This window comes from Alexandromys fortis, unplaced genomic scaffold (assembly GCF_014885135.2).
Source record: "Alexandromys fortis isolate MF-2015 unplaced genomic scaffold, M_Fortis_MF-2015_v1.1 scaffold_0, whole genome shotgun sequence".
NCBI lineage: Eukaryota > Metazoa > Chordata > Mammalia > Rodentia > Cricetidae > Alexandromys > Alexandromys fortis.
Window position 1 is genome coordinate 29,598,691 of NW_026067949.1, and position 15,802 is coordinate 29,614,492.

Consider the following 15,802-nt stretch of genomic DNA (forward strand, 5'->3'; position numbering starts at 1 on the left):
CTCAAGAAAAATTGTTCATCGAAAGAACAAATAATCCAATAAAAAAAATGGGGTACAGACCTAAACAGAACTCTCAATAGATGAATCTAAAATGGCTGAAAGACACTTAAGGAAATGCTCAACATCCTTAGTCATCAGAGAAATACAAAACAACTCTGAGATTCCATCTTACACCTGTAAGAATGGCCAAAATCAAAAACACTGGTAACAACTTATGCTGGAAAGGATGTGGAGTAAAGAGAACACTCCTCACTCCTCCATTGCTGATGGGGCTGCAAACTGGTACAGCCCCTTTGGATATAAGTATGGCGATTTCTCAGAAAAAGAGAGAAGAAAAAAGGGAAGGGCAAGGGGGGGAGGGAAGGGAGAGGAGGTGAGGGAGGAAGAAATGAAAGAAAAGATATTTGTAATAAATTTTAAAGTGAGGGGCTGGAGAGATGGCTCAGAGGTTCAGAGCATTGGCTGCTCTTCCAGAGGTCCTGAGTTCAATTCCCAGCAAACACATGGTGGCTCACAGCCATCTGTAATGAGATCTGGTGCCCTGTTCTGGCCTGCAGGCATACATGGAGGCAGAATGTTATACACATAATAAATAAATCTTTAAAAAAATTTTTTTAAAGTGAGTCAGGTCAGGTGTGGTAGCACACACCTTAATCCCAGCACTCAGGAGGCAGAGGCAGACAGATCTTTGTGAGTATGAAATCAGCCTGGTCTACAGAGAGAGTTCCAGGACAGCCAGAGCTACATAATAGTAAAATTTGTCTCAAAAAAACTGAGGTTGGGGGGGCAGACCAGAAGAAAAACAGAAACAATAAAAGAATCGAATGGAAATCACAGAAATTTACATGTCTGAAAAATAAACTGGATGAGGGGAGGGGAACACTTGACCTATCAGTGGGAATTATGCCGTCATAGAATAAAGGAGAAGGATTAACAACTGTTTAGGGGCCTTTGGGACATTATTATATAGATGATCAGAACCCTAGAAGAGGGCAGAGAAAGAATAAAACAGAAAAACTATCTGAGAAATAATGGCTAAACCGTCCCTTGGTTTAGTGAAATGTATACATATAAATAAATTCAATAAACTCAACAATCACCAAGCAAGATCAGAAACAAAGAATGCCTGTCAAGAAATATCAAAGACCAATTGTTGGGATCCAAAGACAAAGAGCAAATTATAAGTATATAGAAGGAAAAAAAGAAACATTACATGCAAGAGAATGATTTAAAAGAATGAGTCTCAACCACAGAGATGAGAAGACAGTGAAATACCATCTTTAATATGCCCAAAGAAACCTTATCAAGGCAGCAGCCTTATGTGCCACAAATAAAGGCTTCAAGAATAGAGGTAAAAGGAAGAGAATTCTTTTTTTTTTTTCTTTTTTTCTTTTTGAGACAGGGTTTCTGTGTAGCCCTGGCTTTCCTGGAACTTGTTTTGTGGACCAGACCAGGCTGATCTCAAACTCAGAGACTGGCCTGTCTGGTAATAGTGGTGGTGGTGGTGGTGGTTGGTGGTGATGATGGTGGTTGGTGGTGGTAATGATGGTGGTGGTGTTGATGACGATGGTGCTGGTGGTGGTGATGATGATGATGGTAGTGATGGTGGTGATGATGATGATGGTAGTGATGGTGGTGATGATGATGATGGTAGTGATGGTGGTGATGATGATGATGATGGTAGTGATGGTGGTGATGATGATGATGGTAGTGATGGTGGTGATGATGATGATGATGATGATGGTAGTGGTGGTGGTGATGGTGGTGGTGATGACGGTGGTAGAGGTAGGTGATGATTGCGGTAGCAGTGCTGCTGCTGCTGTTATAGTTAAAGGGGATGCTCAGTTTAAACATGCATCAGAAACCATCTTTTGTGGTTGCCATCCTTGGTACCTGACATAATTTCCAGGGCATAACATGTACACAATAAATATATAATACATAAATTACTCAAATGAAGAAAAACTGAGCAAATAGAAAGACAGCTAAATCGGTGGCCTCTCAGAAGCAGAAATAGGAATCATTTTCTTTTTGATACATACTTCTCTTTTTATATTAGCCCACAAATATTACATATTTAAATTGGTAAAGCACTCTCTTAACTGAAACATCCCTTCCCTGGGAGAAAATAAAAGGATGTGGCCAAGTAGAATCACACGAGAATTACCCAGGATGGGGTACACAGAGGTAGGGAAACACAATATTCTGTGGGGTTAGATGCAAATCTGTTTCTGTTTGACAGCTGTGAGAGAAAGGTGGGCATCTCATAGGGAAACTGAAGAAAGTTGCTGCAAAGTGCTCCTGGGACGAGAGCAAGCGAGGGGTGGGGCGGGGCAGGAGGGATCAAAGTCTGACACACCTTCCCATCTAGACTTTTCTCTGTCGCCACCCCAGGAAGCCACAGCCCCCATTAGTGGTCAAGAAACACACCGGGGAGGTATTTAAAGGGTTGACAAGGAGGGGCTGTCCAGGTTTTTGTTGGTTGGTTGGTTGGTCGGGGGTGGTTAGAGGCTTTTTTGTTAGGGGGGGGGGTTCTCTTCTTCAATCAAGAGACAGGAAAGCACATTCTTCCCCCACACAAGGATCTGGTCTAAGGGAAAATACGGCTTGTCTCCAAGGAAACACATCACTAAGAAATTCCAACACTCTCAGCATGAGCAGCCTACAGCCGCTTCTCCTTTTTTTATCCTTAAGTCTGAGCCTGGTGTGCCTCTCCCCCACCCCCCCAAAAAAATTTCACCTTTAAAAAGAGGAGAAAAGACCCTTGATTCCCTTGATTCCCTTCCTGGGTTAGTGGGAAAGGTGACAACTCCTTAGGTCTCTGCCATGACAACACTGCCCTGGCTGTACCAAAGGATGGGACTGGGGCAAGTGCTGTCTCCTGGACAGCTTAGCCTTCCTCCTGCCTCAGCCAACTCCACCCTCTGTCTGTGTGGGTCTCAGAAGCTCTGCCAGAGCAATATGGACCTCTGCAAACTAGGTAATAAGAGCTGTAGACTTGGTTCTGTTAATAAAAACAGTTCTTTGCACATCAGTTTGGCTCCAGCGACAAATACAAATGTGTTGTAATGCCACCGAGAGGCTCTGAGAAGCCGCGCGCGATCTGCAAGGCCAAAACTCAGCTTTACATAAAAAGAGGAAGAATTAATAAACAACAGCAAGATTAAGCTCCAACTGGCCTAATAAATCTTAGGAAGAAAACAAAAGAACAACCCAGGGAACGGTTAGGCTCAAGTGGAAAAATCCTGAAATCCCAAATTCAGAAGTGCCTTTGTCAAGGTTGCGTGGAGAAGTGAGCCCTGATTACCCCTTAAAATAGCCCCTCCAGCTCCACTGCAGAGGAGACCATTTGTCTCCATAAAATCCTTCATTTGACATCTGCACTGCAATCCCAGGCCATGCTTCCCCAAGAGAGGCCCGCTGGAAAATCAGCCATTGTGGTGGAACTCAAGATGGGCACAAAGGTTTTCCACAATTGGAGGAACAAGAGGCTGAGGATGGGACAAAGGTGCCCTCGGGGCTAATTTGCTATTCAGGATCTAGGGTAGATTAATCCACTGTGAGATTTCACAATGGGGGCTTCGGCAATTCTGATGAAAGTGAGTGCACAGCCTGCCATAGGGCAGTCCTCAAAGCGGGTTCCCAAAGGAAAGTTAGGTCCTCAGGGCTCATGAGATTCTCTATGAAACCTAGCCCTGCACTTTGGCAGCAGGAGAAGCCCGCAGGCCATGCTCTTTCTTAGAAAGTCCAAGGCTTTCGAACAATTAGGCCTGGCTAAAAATGGAATGCATCCTTGGGAGATTGGGTTCCCTGCCTCTGGCCAGGGTCCATTGGATGATGGTGACCAGCTGGGAGATCCTAGAAGATACCCGGGCACTGGGAAAACAAGATTAGATGTTTCCTAGCAGTCTGCCCAGTTCTGAGGTCTAGGAAAACAAAGAGGGCTAGCCAAGTAATCAGAAAAGAAAAATAAGAAATCCATATAGACTCCTCTTAAATGACTTATCAATGGGGGTCCTTCTTTTTAAAGATTGTTCTGTCTGGATTGCGAAGGTTTTGCCACAGAGAAATGATAAGTATTTGAAACAGTGGATACACTAATTGTTCAGACTTGCTTTATATAATGCATACAGTTTCAAAACATCACATTGTAGTCCAATTTATACATTATATATCACTTTAAAATAATAATAAATAAACATGAGTTTTTTTATTTTGTTTTCACTTTTATTTTACGTTGCACGGTTGTTTTGCAAGCACGTTTGGCCCGGCATCATGTTCATGCGTGGTGCCCACAGAAGCCAGAAGAGGGCTTCGGATCCACTAGACCTGAAGTTACAGATGGTTGTGGGTCACCATGGAGGTGCTTGGATTCAAACCCAGGCCCCCGGCAAGAGCAGTAAGTACTCTTAATCTCTAAGCTGCTTCTCCAAAACATGCGTTTTGCCTAAATGTGTGTAAGTATACCATGTGTATACAATGCCCAAAGAGGACAGAAGAGGGTGTTAGATTCTCCTAGAACTGGAGCTACAGATGGTTATGAGCAGTCATGTGGGTGCTGGCACCAAACCTGGGTCCTCTGCTAGAGCAGCTGGTGTTCTTGACTACTGAGTATCTCTCCAGCCCCCATATGGAGGTTTAAAATCAATTATAAAGGATTGTTTCTATCCTCCAGAAAGATACACTTGTACACTATAAAATATAAACAGTTGGAATCCCATTATACAAATGCTTCCATCTAATTAAAGAATTGGGATGCAATCGTTGCATACAGGTTCCTGTCTTGGCATTTGGGCTCCACAGTAACCTCTACAGCATGAGTTATGCAATCTTTACATTTGAGGGATTAGTTGCTCTGTCCATAGATTTTTTTTTTTAAGCTATAAAAATGAGTGAGCCTGTTATCAGAGTCATCCTGGAAATCCACACAGAACACCGCCAGGGTGGAATACTAACAGTGTTAAATTACATCCTCGGAGGAGGGGCCAGCTTGTAGGTGTGGTACAGGCTTCCCAGCTGTCGTAAGGAGCCCAGTGCCACACTGCTCTGCTTTCGGCATCAGAAGCACGTGAAAGAGTCTGTGCTTCCTTCACAGGGTCTCGCGACTGTAATTCTATAACCAACAATTCATCTTGGCCTTCGGAGCTGGTTCTGTGGCAGAAACACAGAGCAAGCCTGTATCCCGCATCTTAGCTTTGCCCGGCAGTGTGTGCTGGAAAGACATTCACTGGCTGGCTATAAGGACACTTGTGCAGCCACTAGACAGCAAGGGTGATGTCAGAGGAGGGGACACAGCGCTAAGAGTGCTCTCACCCATGCTGAGGAGGGCTCTGTGGCTAACAGCACTTGCTAGCCAGCGTGAGGACCTCTGTGCGGAACTCTCGCACCTACATAAAAAGCAGGCACGGCTGGCCATATGTGCCCACAAATCCCAAGGCTAAGTGACCACTGCAGCTTGCTAGCCATCAGCCTAGGGAAGAAACAACAAGATCTTGGCACAGCAAGAGATTCCTTCTCCAGAAACTAAGACAGAGAGCAATAGAGGAAAACACCTGACATCCTCCTCTGGTCTCCACACGTGCCCATGCATGCCTGCATGCACACACATGTATATACACATATATACACTATACAGAGAAAGGAAGAGAGAATGCTCATACAGAGTGTAAGCCGGTATGACGTCGTGGGGACTGGACGCATTCTAACGGTATCAGTGACAAACCTATCATAATCTGCTACCTCACAATCTACTTCCACAAGACGTGGTATAATTTCCCAGAGAAACTTGGATTCTGTGGCGAGACTTTACGCCTTGTAAGACCCATGGCAGCACTGTTCACAGTTGCCCCAAAGCAAAAATGACCACATAGCCATCAACCCTAAAGTAGGTTAATAAAGGGTGACATTCATGCACTAAGTCACCACATGGCGGTGAGACAGAAGAAACTAAAGTACCGTGCAATGAGGCAGTGAATCTCCCCAGGGGCACCAGCCAAAGGAACCAACGCACAAAGGCTACGTGGCCATTCATACAAACAGCAACAACAAGCCAAACTGGACCATGGACCTTACGAGTGCTGAGGGAAGTCCTAGCAGCCATGTGCGCTCAGATGCCTCAGGACTCCAAGGGCACTTGCACCCGCACGCAGACACACACACCATAACTACAAATAACAAAGCACTCCTAAAAAATCGCAGAGCAAGCACTAGTAATACATACAACAGAAAATAATGATGAACTCAAGGGTACAGGGTGAGAACCGAATAAAAACGAAACTGCAAAGCAGAGGGCATCAGGGTGTTGGCAATGCTCTATTTCCGACCCTATGTGTTGGTGGCATGGGCAAGTTTTTAGTTTGTAAAATGCTGCTCCAAAATCATATTTCTCCAACGGAGTGTCACTGGGCATATCAGCCACACTCCATGGGAGGCCCCCTGCCCAGGAGAGGCTGGCCGACACGAATCGGACACCGTGGGGGTTTTATAGGCTTTTGTTTCCTCTTGGGTTTTTTTTCCCCCTTTTTATGTCTTTTTGGTTGTTTTGCTTGTTTTGATTTTCAGTTTTTGTTTTGTTTTGTTTTAAAGAGAAAGCAAGAAAGAACATGAAGCTGGGTGAGGAGAGGATGGGAATGATCTGGGAGAAGCTGGGGGAGGGGAAAAAGATGATCAAATACATTGTGTGGAAGAAAAATTAGATAAAATAAAATGCTGCTCCAAGCCTTCCTTTGCAAGTAAGTCCTCTGGTACGAATGGACAAAAGTGTTCTCAGAAACAGATCTACTAGGTAATTGCTGGCATTTTACTGTAAAAGTTACTATGAAATGAGGAGTGAGTGAGACGGCTTGGGGGGCTGGAGGGGTAAAGGGCCTGGCTACCAAACCTGATGGCCCACAAGGTGGAAGGAGTGACACCTGATCGTTGTCCTCTGACCTCCCACCATCACCCTGGTACCTGCACACGTGCGCACACACACACACACATACACACACAAATGTAATTTGAATTTTTAATTAGGTAAATAACACCACAAAGATGTTTTCAATACGGTAAGAAACACTACAGGACAAACAACCTGATTTCTCAAATCAAGGGTGGGGATAAATTATAGATTAAAACGCATGCTGCTATATGGGTATAAATTAACCAACTTCGGACTGGGGAGATGGCTCAGTGCTGAATCACTTGCTGTGTAAGCAGGAGGACTTGGAGTTTGGATTCCCAGAACCCACTTAAATGCTGAGTTTATAATTATAATTCCTGCCTTGAAAGCAAGAGAAAGGGGATCCCCAAAGCAAGCTGGCTCTGGACCAGCTGTATCAGTGAGCTCTGGGCTTGACTAAGAGGCCCTTCCTCAATGAACAATAATGTGGAAGAGTGCTGAACGATTATTCTAACATCATTCATGCCTTCATATACATGTGCACTCACATGCACTCATCCCTCCAACACACATACCCACACACATGCAACACACACCCATGCATCACTCACACACATGCAACATCCACACACATGCAACACATGTGCCCATGCAACACACTCCAACACAATACCCATACCCTCACACGTGTAACACACATAGCATACACATGCAACATAAACACCCACACAATACCCATGCATCACTCACACACATGTAACACACATACCACAGACACACAACATATACACCCACACACATGCAACACACACAGGAAAATGAAAAATTAAAAAGTATACTTAATCCACTGCTACAAGGACAGGACATAATCAGACAGACTTCAACACTGAGTGAATAATGGTGAAATTATTTTTAGGTGTAAAAAATGGTAGTGTGCTTTAAAAAAGGCTTATCTTTGAATGACAGATACAGATAATATATCAATTACAAGTGAAATGATATCTGGGATTTGCTTAAAAACAAATCAAGTTGAGAGAAGAGAGGTATGGGAAAACAAAAAATGAAGATGAGTCAAGGAGTTAGCAGTCATCAATTCTCGATCACACGCGCGCACACACACACACACGCATGTGCACACACATACACACACAAAATGCATTGTACTTTTCTCTATTTTTGCATCTATTTGAACTTGACAGAAAGAAAAAGTATAAAGGGACAGAAAAGGGAGCGGGAAAGAAGGAAGGTGGAGATCCAGATAAATATGCCTACTGTATAAACCAGTCACATAAAATTTTCTTGGGCTAAAGAAGGTTACAAGTAGGAAAGAAGTTAAGAAGCCCTGGTTTAAATCACCCATGATGGGTGGTACTGTTAACGGTCGCTGGGCAGGCCGTGACAGGGGGCCTTAGCCGAGTCTGTTAAAAGCTGCTTATCTCTCTTCCCCAGAAAATACATACTCAGACGCATCTGTCCAAATCAAGAGACTCTGGGAGTGCTAAAGAGATACAGGCTTTCTGTGGGTTTGGTAGTTAGAATGAACGACAAACAACATTCGTTACATACTCTGCTGTGTGTCAAGTACGGCGCCGCATTTAACAGACATCGCCAAATTCGCTCTTACCAGTCACCAGTGGGATGATGTGTGCACATCAACCCTGCTTTAAGATGAGGACGGTGGAGACAGAGAAGAAAGCAGCAATAGCATGTGAGGTTGGAAAAGTCTGGGAGTCAGGGCCAGCACTGAGACTCAGGCAGCTGGGCCAAACAATGAAGCCAAACAATGAAGGCACTCTCAAAAGTCTGAGTTAAGTATAAGTAGCAACTAGGTCACTCTGAGTCACTCTGTAGAGAGGATGTCCCTAAATCCAAGCAACTTTAAGGGCCTTCCATCGAAGCCAAGGTGCTAGATGCAACCAAACACACATGATACCCAATTCCCAAAAATCCCGGAGACGGGGTTCTCACCTAGCCAGCTGACTGTGTACAAGTCAGGGTTAATCTTCCCCTACCACTAGGCGGCACCATAATAGACTCCCAGAAGTCACGTAAGGGTCCACACATTACCCCTGACCTCTTTGTGATGACCTCTGACCTCTTCTTATTAAGTGGTTCACAATGTAATTCAGTACTTTAATGTTCAGCCCTAAAATCTGTTCATGGAGTAAAATAACCCAACATTTAAGGGCACACTGTCCTCCTCACTCTGTTCCTACCACCCGAGAGGGGGGACATCTTTTTTGTTCCCCCAGCTGAGACTTCATAATGAACCCACACTTCCAAGTGCTTGCGCTTGAGGTCCAGAGGAATGATAGACAGGCCGACCCACAGGTCCTGAAGACAACAGTAAGCATGTGATATCTCAGCACACATGGACAAGGAAGACGAACGCCATCATACCCCCAACCCCCACCAAGGACTCACAGTTTCACAGTTCAAGCATCGGGTTTCGTTGGTGAGTGTTCCCTGAAAAATCTCGTGGACCCAGGTGAGCTCGGGTTTGTTACTCTCTGCGGGTTCGTTCATGTTGCCATTTTTTAACTTCCCGTTTTGTTTTTCCTGTTTCTTCTCCTCCTGCAGGATGTCCGCAATAGTGTTTAGCAAATAATTTAAAAACTCGTGAGCATCCTGCTGCATGTAGTTGTCAAAGAGATCTGGAAAGGAGAAGGGCCATGATTTCACACTCTGCATCCTGGAGAGTGGACAGACAGGGCGAGCTTTCCACGACACGCTTCAGTATTTATATGGAAAGAGTGGACAGGCATGGCATGTACAGACATTTCATTGCTACTGCAATTACAGTGAGCAACTGTCCAAAGAACCATTCCTTTCTATGTCCTCCCACCCACCAAACACAAATATCCCCCGTCTCCTTACAGTCACCTATAACAATGAACCAATGTTTAATCATTCTAGAAAAGGACCAAAATTACTAGACAGAAACCCTGATATAATATCTATTTGTTTTTGCGTGTATGCATGCAGGGTACATGCTGGGGAATGGGGGCACACATGTGAGCAGGTGCATACTTGTGTGTGTACGTGAGTATGCAGAGGGCAGAGGCTGACACTGGCATCCATGTTCCACGTTCTCTATAAGGGCAGGGTCTCTGGTTAACTCTGCGACTCACTCCTTTGGCCGTTCTGGCTACCCAGCTTGCTCTAACCATCCCCTATCTCCACCCTCTCTACCTCCTGTCTACTGGGCTCACAGGCTGGCTATCAGCCTGGAATCCTGGGCTACCTGCCCAGCTTTTCATATGAGCGCCGGGGATCTGGACTCTAGTCTTCTCACTTGCTTGAGGGGTGCTTTATCGACTGAACCCCTGAATATCAACTCTTGATAGGATGTGACCACCAGTGAGTCATTCTGCTACAGCAATGAGATTCTCTTCCTGAGAGTCACATTAGACCGAAGACTGGCCTGGAAGAATCTTATATGAAAGATGATAGAGAAATGAGGAGCGTATGTGAGCAGACATCTTTCCCACGGTGTCCCTAAAACAAACTCAAGCACCTAAGCCTACTGCGGGCCCTGCTATCAGGACAAGCAAGCAGCTGGGAGCCCCTATTCTGAGTCATACTCACAACTACACTGGGAGGGCTGGCTTCTTTCTCTATTCAGGTCACTCTTATTCCAGCACACATAAACCATGACAGCTTTGAATGCTAGCCATCAAATCAAGCAAGACTTCCGAAAAACAAACACCAGGTTAACTGTGTCCGTGTATTGGAGTAAGGTGGCATCCCGGACAGATTGCAAAATCAAATATTCCCATAGGAAACTTCTAGAATACATAACGTATCTCTATCCCTATTTCTCCTCAAGAAAAACAAAAGGCCCTGATTGAAAGTCTTGTCACTGATGTTCATGTTACTCACCCCATGATTGTGACAAGATACCTAAGCACATATACCCACAGAAGGAGGGGTTTCTCTGGCCTCACAGTTTCAGGGGGTTCCATCTGTGGTTGCTCAGTCCCAGACACTGGGCAGAGCATCACCCCAGCAATGGAGTATGACAGAAGCCGGCTACCTCACAGTGCGCAGGAAGCACAGAATGAGGGAGGGACTAGTAGCCAGTGTCACCTTCAAAAGCACACCCCTGGGATCTGCTTTATAGCTAAGGCCCAGCTCCTAAAGTTCCACGCCCCCCCCCCAAAAAAAACACCACCAACAACTGAGAATCGACAGCCGTAGACTGAACATACACGAGCCTACAGGGCACATGTCATGTTCACTATAACACTCATGTTATTTCTAACACACCAAAGCCCCCGATTAGGTAACTTGTGTTTGCTTTGGTCACAGTTCATACAACAGAACTGTTCCGCTCAGTGATTACATCAATATATCTAACTCTGGGAGTGAAGCACTCAAAAGGCTGCCTTGGTCATTTTTTTTTTCTCTTACAGTGATCCTTCTTAGAATGCAGTATGTTTAAAAAAAAAAAAAAGGAAGGGAGGGAGGAAGAAAAGAGAAAGAAATCATTCTAAATGGAATGTTAAACCTCAATTTTTAAATTTCTATTCTATTTTCTGTTTCTTGTATAATGGGAAAAGAAGATATGTCTTCTGACGGGCAGTGGCGGCGCACGCCTTTAGTCCCAGCACTCACTCAGGAGGCAGAGGCAGGCGAGTTCAAGGCCAGCCTAGTCTACAGAGTGAGTGCCACAACAGCTTATAAAGGGAAATCCTGTTTTCTTTTCTTTCTCCTCTCCCCTAATTTAATTAATTAATCAATTTTAATTCATTTTTTTGTAACAAGGTCTAACCGTGTAGTTCTAGGTGACCTGGAACTCACGGTGATCTGCTGTCTTTGACTTCTGAATGTTAGGATTAAAGTTACAGAATACCACACCTGCACTCGCTCTCTCTCTGATTTTTCCCACTGTTATTTATGTGGGTGTGTCTATGTAAGTGTATATAATGTGTAGAGTATCAGATCCCCTGGAACTGGAGTCATAGGTGGCCATGAGCCATCCCACATGGGCCCTGGGAACTCAACTCCAGTCCTCTGAAACCGGAGCATGTGTTTTTCAAGTGCTCCCATCTCTTCAGTCCCTGAAACCACTCTAGTTAACCGCACTCACTCACAACTTTAATAAACTAGAATGAGCTTTCCATGTGGAGGCGACCAGAACCCCTGCTCTCGCCGTCCTCCAGGTCCGTCACCCCACAAAGGTCCGCCACTCACCGTTCTCTTTCCTCAGCCTTGAAATGAACTTCTTTGGTGGGATGACGCCGACCTTCTTCTTCTGCGTGGCGATGCTGTGGAAAAGGTCTGCCAGGCACGTCAGCAGGTTTTCCTTCTTTTTTTGCTGGGCCTTGTATGCCAACACATTCTCCCGGAAAGGCCGGCAGAAGTACAAGGCCTGCAGCACGGAGTTACAGTAGCACGTGTTTCCAAACTGCCAAGGCACAAGAGGGGTGACTGGAGTCATTTTCTGGGGATAAGCCGTCTCAGAGCAGGGGAGGAGCGTGAGATGCCAGGATGCAGGAACCTGCCAATACCTGTGTTCCCCTGTCAGAGGCCAATACGCCGGAATAGATAACCGTGGATCTGATCAACAAGGACAGGAACAACAGGGACTCTCCACCTTCCTAATGCTGCGACCCTCTAACACAGCTCCTCAAGATGTGGTGACCCCCAATCATAAAATCAGTTTTGTTGCTACTTCATAACTGCAATGTTGCTGCTGTTATAAATTGTAATGTAAAAATATGTGTTTTCCGATGGTCTTAGGCAACTCCTGCATAAGGGTTGTTCGACTCCCAGGGGGTGGCACCCCACAAGTTGAAAACCACTCAGTAACAGAGCCAACCCCCTGGGCTGCAGTTTAGCTTGCCGTACTTTCAGTTACGGGGAGTCACCCACAGTCTGTGACCGTTACGTGGAAAAATTACAGAAATCAATTATCTATATGTTTTCTATTGTGTCCCATTCCGTGCAGTGTGATGGACTCTCACACCATCCTACGCCATCCTGCCCCAGATGTGAATCATCCCTTAGCAGAGCGTAGGCATAACGTCTGTGGTGCCTGCCCACTGGCGACTTTGTAGACTTCCTGGGTATCACAAGTAACCTTTATATTACTCAGCAACGGCCCTAGTATTAAGAAACAAACTAATACTGATGAATTACTGCAATTGTTCTATTTTATTAGAACATTATTTAATCTCTTATGCCTTTACCACCAGTGTAAGCAGATAGAAAAAACATAGTCTCTATAGAGTTTGGTACTATGCAGTTTTAGGTATCCATTGGGGGTCCCAGAATGCATTCCCCACAGATTATAGAAGCCTAGGAATTCTAGTGCTTTCCTGGTCCATCAAAGTCTAACTTATATAAACACTCTGATGACAAATCTAATAGGATCTGGTACTTAGAAAAAAAGAGACAAGAAGCCAGGCGGTGGTGGTGCCTGCCTTTAATCCCAGCACGGAGGAGGCAGAGGCAGGAGGATCTCTGCAAGTATAAGGCCAGTCTGGCCTACAGAGCAAGTTCCAGGACTGCCAGGGTTTTTACACAGAGGAGCCCTATCTTCGGGGAGGTAAAGGAGGTACATAGCATGGGGACTCAGAAAAGCAGCTGGCTAAAGAAAAGTCACAATGCAATATAAAAAAATCCCTGTGACTGCAGGCATGGTGATGCACATTCGGGATCCCTGCTCTTGGGAAGCTGAGGCAAGAGGATCACTACAAGCTGGAAGCCAGCCTGTACTATGCTATGAGTTCAAGGTCAACTTGAGCTGTAACTCAAAAACAAACAAACAAAACTCCCATGACTGTGAAATTAAAAATTTAAAAAAAAATGAAAACAAAAAAAAAAACCTGAGACAACCGGGGATATAGCTCAGTGGGAGATGTGTGGGTGTGTATGTTTGCACATGTGTGCGAACCCGCACACATGCATGTGTGAGTGTATGTGTATATATGTGATATATGTTTATATGAATATATACATGTACATACACATATGTATGTAAACATATACATATACACACATACAACAGTGGGGAGGATTATTTCAGGAGTTCAGAACTACCTGTGCAGCAGAAGTCTTTAGGAAACAGGGCTTGTTTTTCTCTGTTAGGATTACAGTGGTCGCTGCCCCAGAGTGCAAAGTCTCACTCCAACGCAATGGAGCAAAAAGTGTCTCCATAGGCCACCCTCCCATCTTCCTGCCTCTTACCTCGTGTTTCCTCCAAGGTGGCAATTGTCCCAATATGGTATCACATAAGTTCCTGACCCCCCCCCCCCAATAATCAGAGTAGGGCCCACACAGCAACACTCATTCCTCTCCAGGTCACAGACACAGAGATTTTGACTGCAGAGGCAATGTCATTATCTCACTGGCTTCTAAGTGGCTGGAAGCCTAGCTCCGTGGGAGGACCCAGCTGAGACCTGTACTTTCGGCTATTCCCACACAGCAAATGAACAGGAAGAAATTCCAAAGAAATAACAAGATTCATAGCCCAAAGCACTGTAGAAGGTCAAACAGAGCATGGGCGTCTTTGCTGAACTACCTCTTGGTGCGAACATCCTCGGAGCCTAGGTATTTTAATGTTCCTTGACACAACCATGTAACAGGTGACAAACCCCTTCACGCAGAGGCTGGCACCTCCATAAATTAGCATCCCAGGAATCATAAATGAATCTATTAATAGGTACAGCCTTCATAATTCTTCTACTAGTCAGGCAAGAGTCATAATTCTCCATTGTCTGCATTTGTATTTTCTTTAGTCAAGAAAAAATTACCACAGATTGAATAACTTTCTTCAGAGAGTCAAGTGGAGGTCCCTGCACAGCGGCTAAAATAAGCTGTATTTATATTAGAAGACTGTCCTCCTGGGGCCTTGCATAGCTCTCCTCTGTCCGGTCTCTCTCTGCTTCTCAGTGTCTCTTACCCAGACACCCTTCGGTCACAGCTGGTCTGAACTAGTGATCAACTCTGGAGAAATAAGAGGATTATTTTCCAAGTGTCTACAGCATGCCCAGGCCTCCACCAGGGCCTCACCTAGGGGCTCTCATTCATCCTTCACCGTGGCTCAAGAGGGAGAAACCACTACAGCCGCTATTAAGATGGAAAGAAAGGCCAGAAAGACCAAGTTTCTTGCCACAGTTCATACCACTAGATAACAGAACATGGAGAATAAAAATTGGGGCTCTTTCCTTTACATCCAAGGCAGCATTAACTTGGAAAGAATGTGGCTAACTTCTTCAAGCACGCGCCACAGCAGGAAGCTGGCAGACTGGCAGAGAAGCTGCTCCAGAAAGCCGTGTGTCTATGAACCTCAACACATAAAACTTCTATTCAATAAAGAGGATATAGTGAAGAAAAAGCACAGGGCTGATGGGCAATACCTGACCTACCACCACCTTACCGAGGAAGCAGAGCCCAAAGAGGGCCAGGTACTAGGGCCTCCTGCCTAGCACAAAGGAAAACAGATTGTAAAACAGTTTCCTCCAAGACCGAAACTCTACATCCTACAGGGAAGCCCCTTAAGTAAGAAAGTAACCAACACAAAACAGTTTCAGGAAGTTCCTGGAGCTGACTGGATCCACTAGGCCCCTCCCTGCCAGAGTGAGCCAAGCTAAACTACAAAGGGGACTCTCAGAAGAACAAAATCTGAAAAGAAGACTCTGAGACCAGACCACTGCCTAGAAGAAGCAGAAACCAGCCCAGCCAAGCTGCCTGGAGGAGGCTTAGGCAGAGTTGCCTGGAAAGGACCCTCTCCACCCTGGTGTGCTGCCTGCAGGCTGTGCCATAGGCTCCAGTTTTGCCAGCTTTAGTGAGCTGTCTGTCACCCATGTTGGGGCGAGCCTTGGTGATCCAGCTGTCTCTGACTCATTTCCGCTCCTCTAAGGAACCTCTCATCCATATTCCTGTACGTAACCTCAATAAAACTCACTGGTTCAC

The 15,802-nt window shown here is 45.2% G+C and overlaps 1 protein-coding gene across 2 annotated transcripts in view; it reads right to left on the reverse strand.

Annotated features, from left to right (window-relative positions):
* Usp46 (ubiquitin specific peptidase 46) overlaps window positions 1–15,802 on the reverse strand; it is a 66,870-nt gene that overhangs the window by 23,259 nt on the left and 27,809 nt on the right. For both annotated transcript variants that reach the window (XM_050149843.1, XM_050149844.1), the window contains exons 3-4: window positions 12,077–12,290; window positions 9,305–9,534 (exon numbers count right to left, since the gene is read on the reverse strand). In XM_050149843.1, the coding sequence (XP_050005800.1) occupies window positions 9,305–9,534; window positions 12,077–12,290 (444 nt within the window). The remainder of the gene's footprint in view (window positions 1–9,304; window positions 9,535–12,076; window positions 12,291–15,802) is intronic.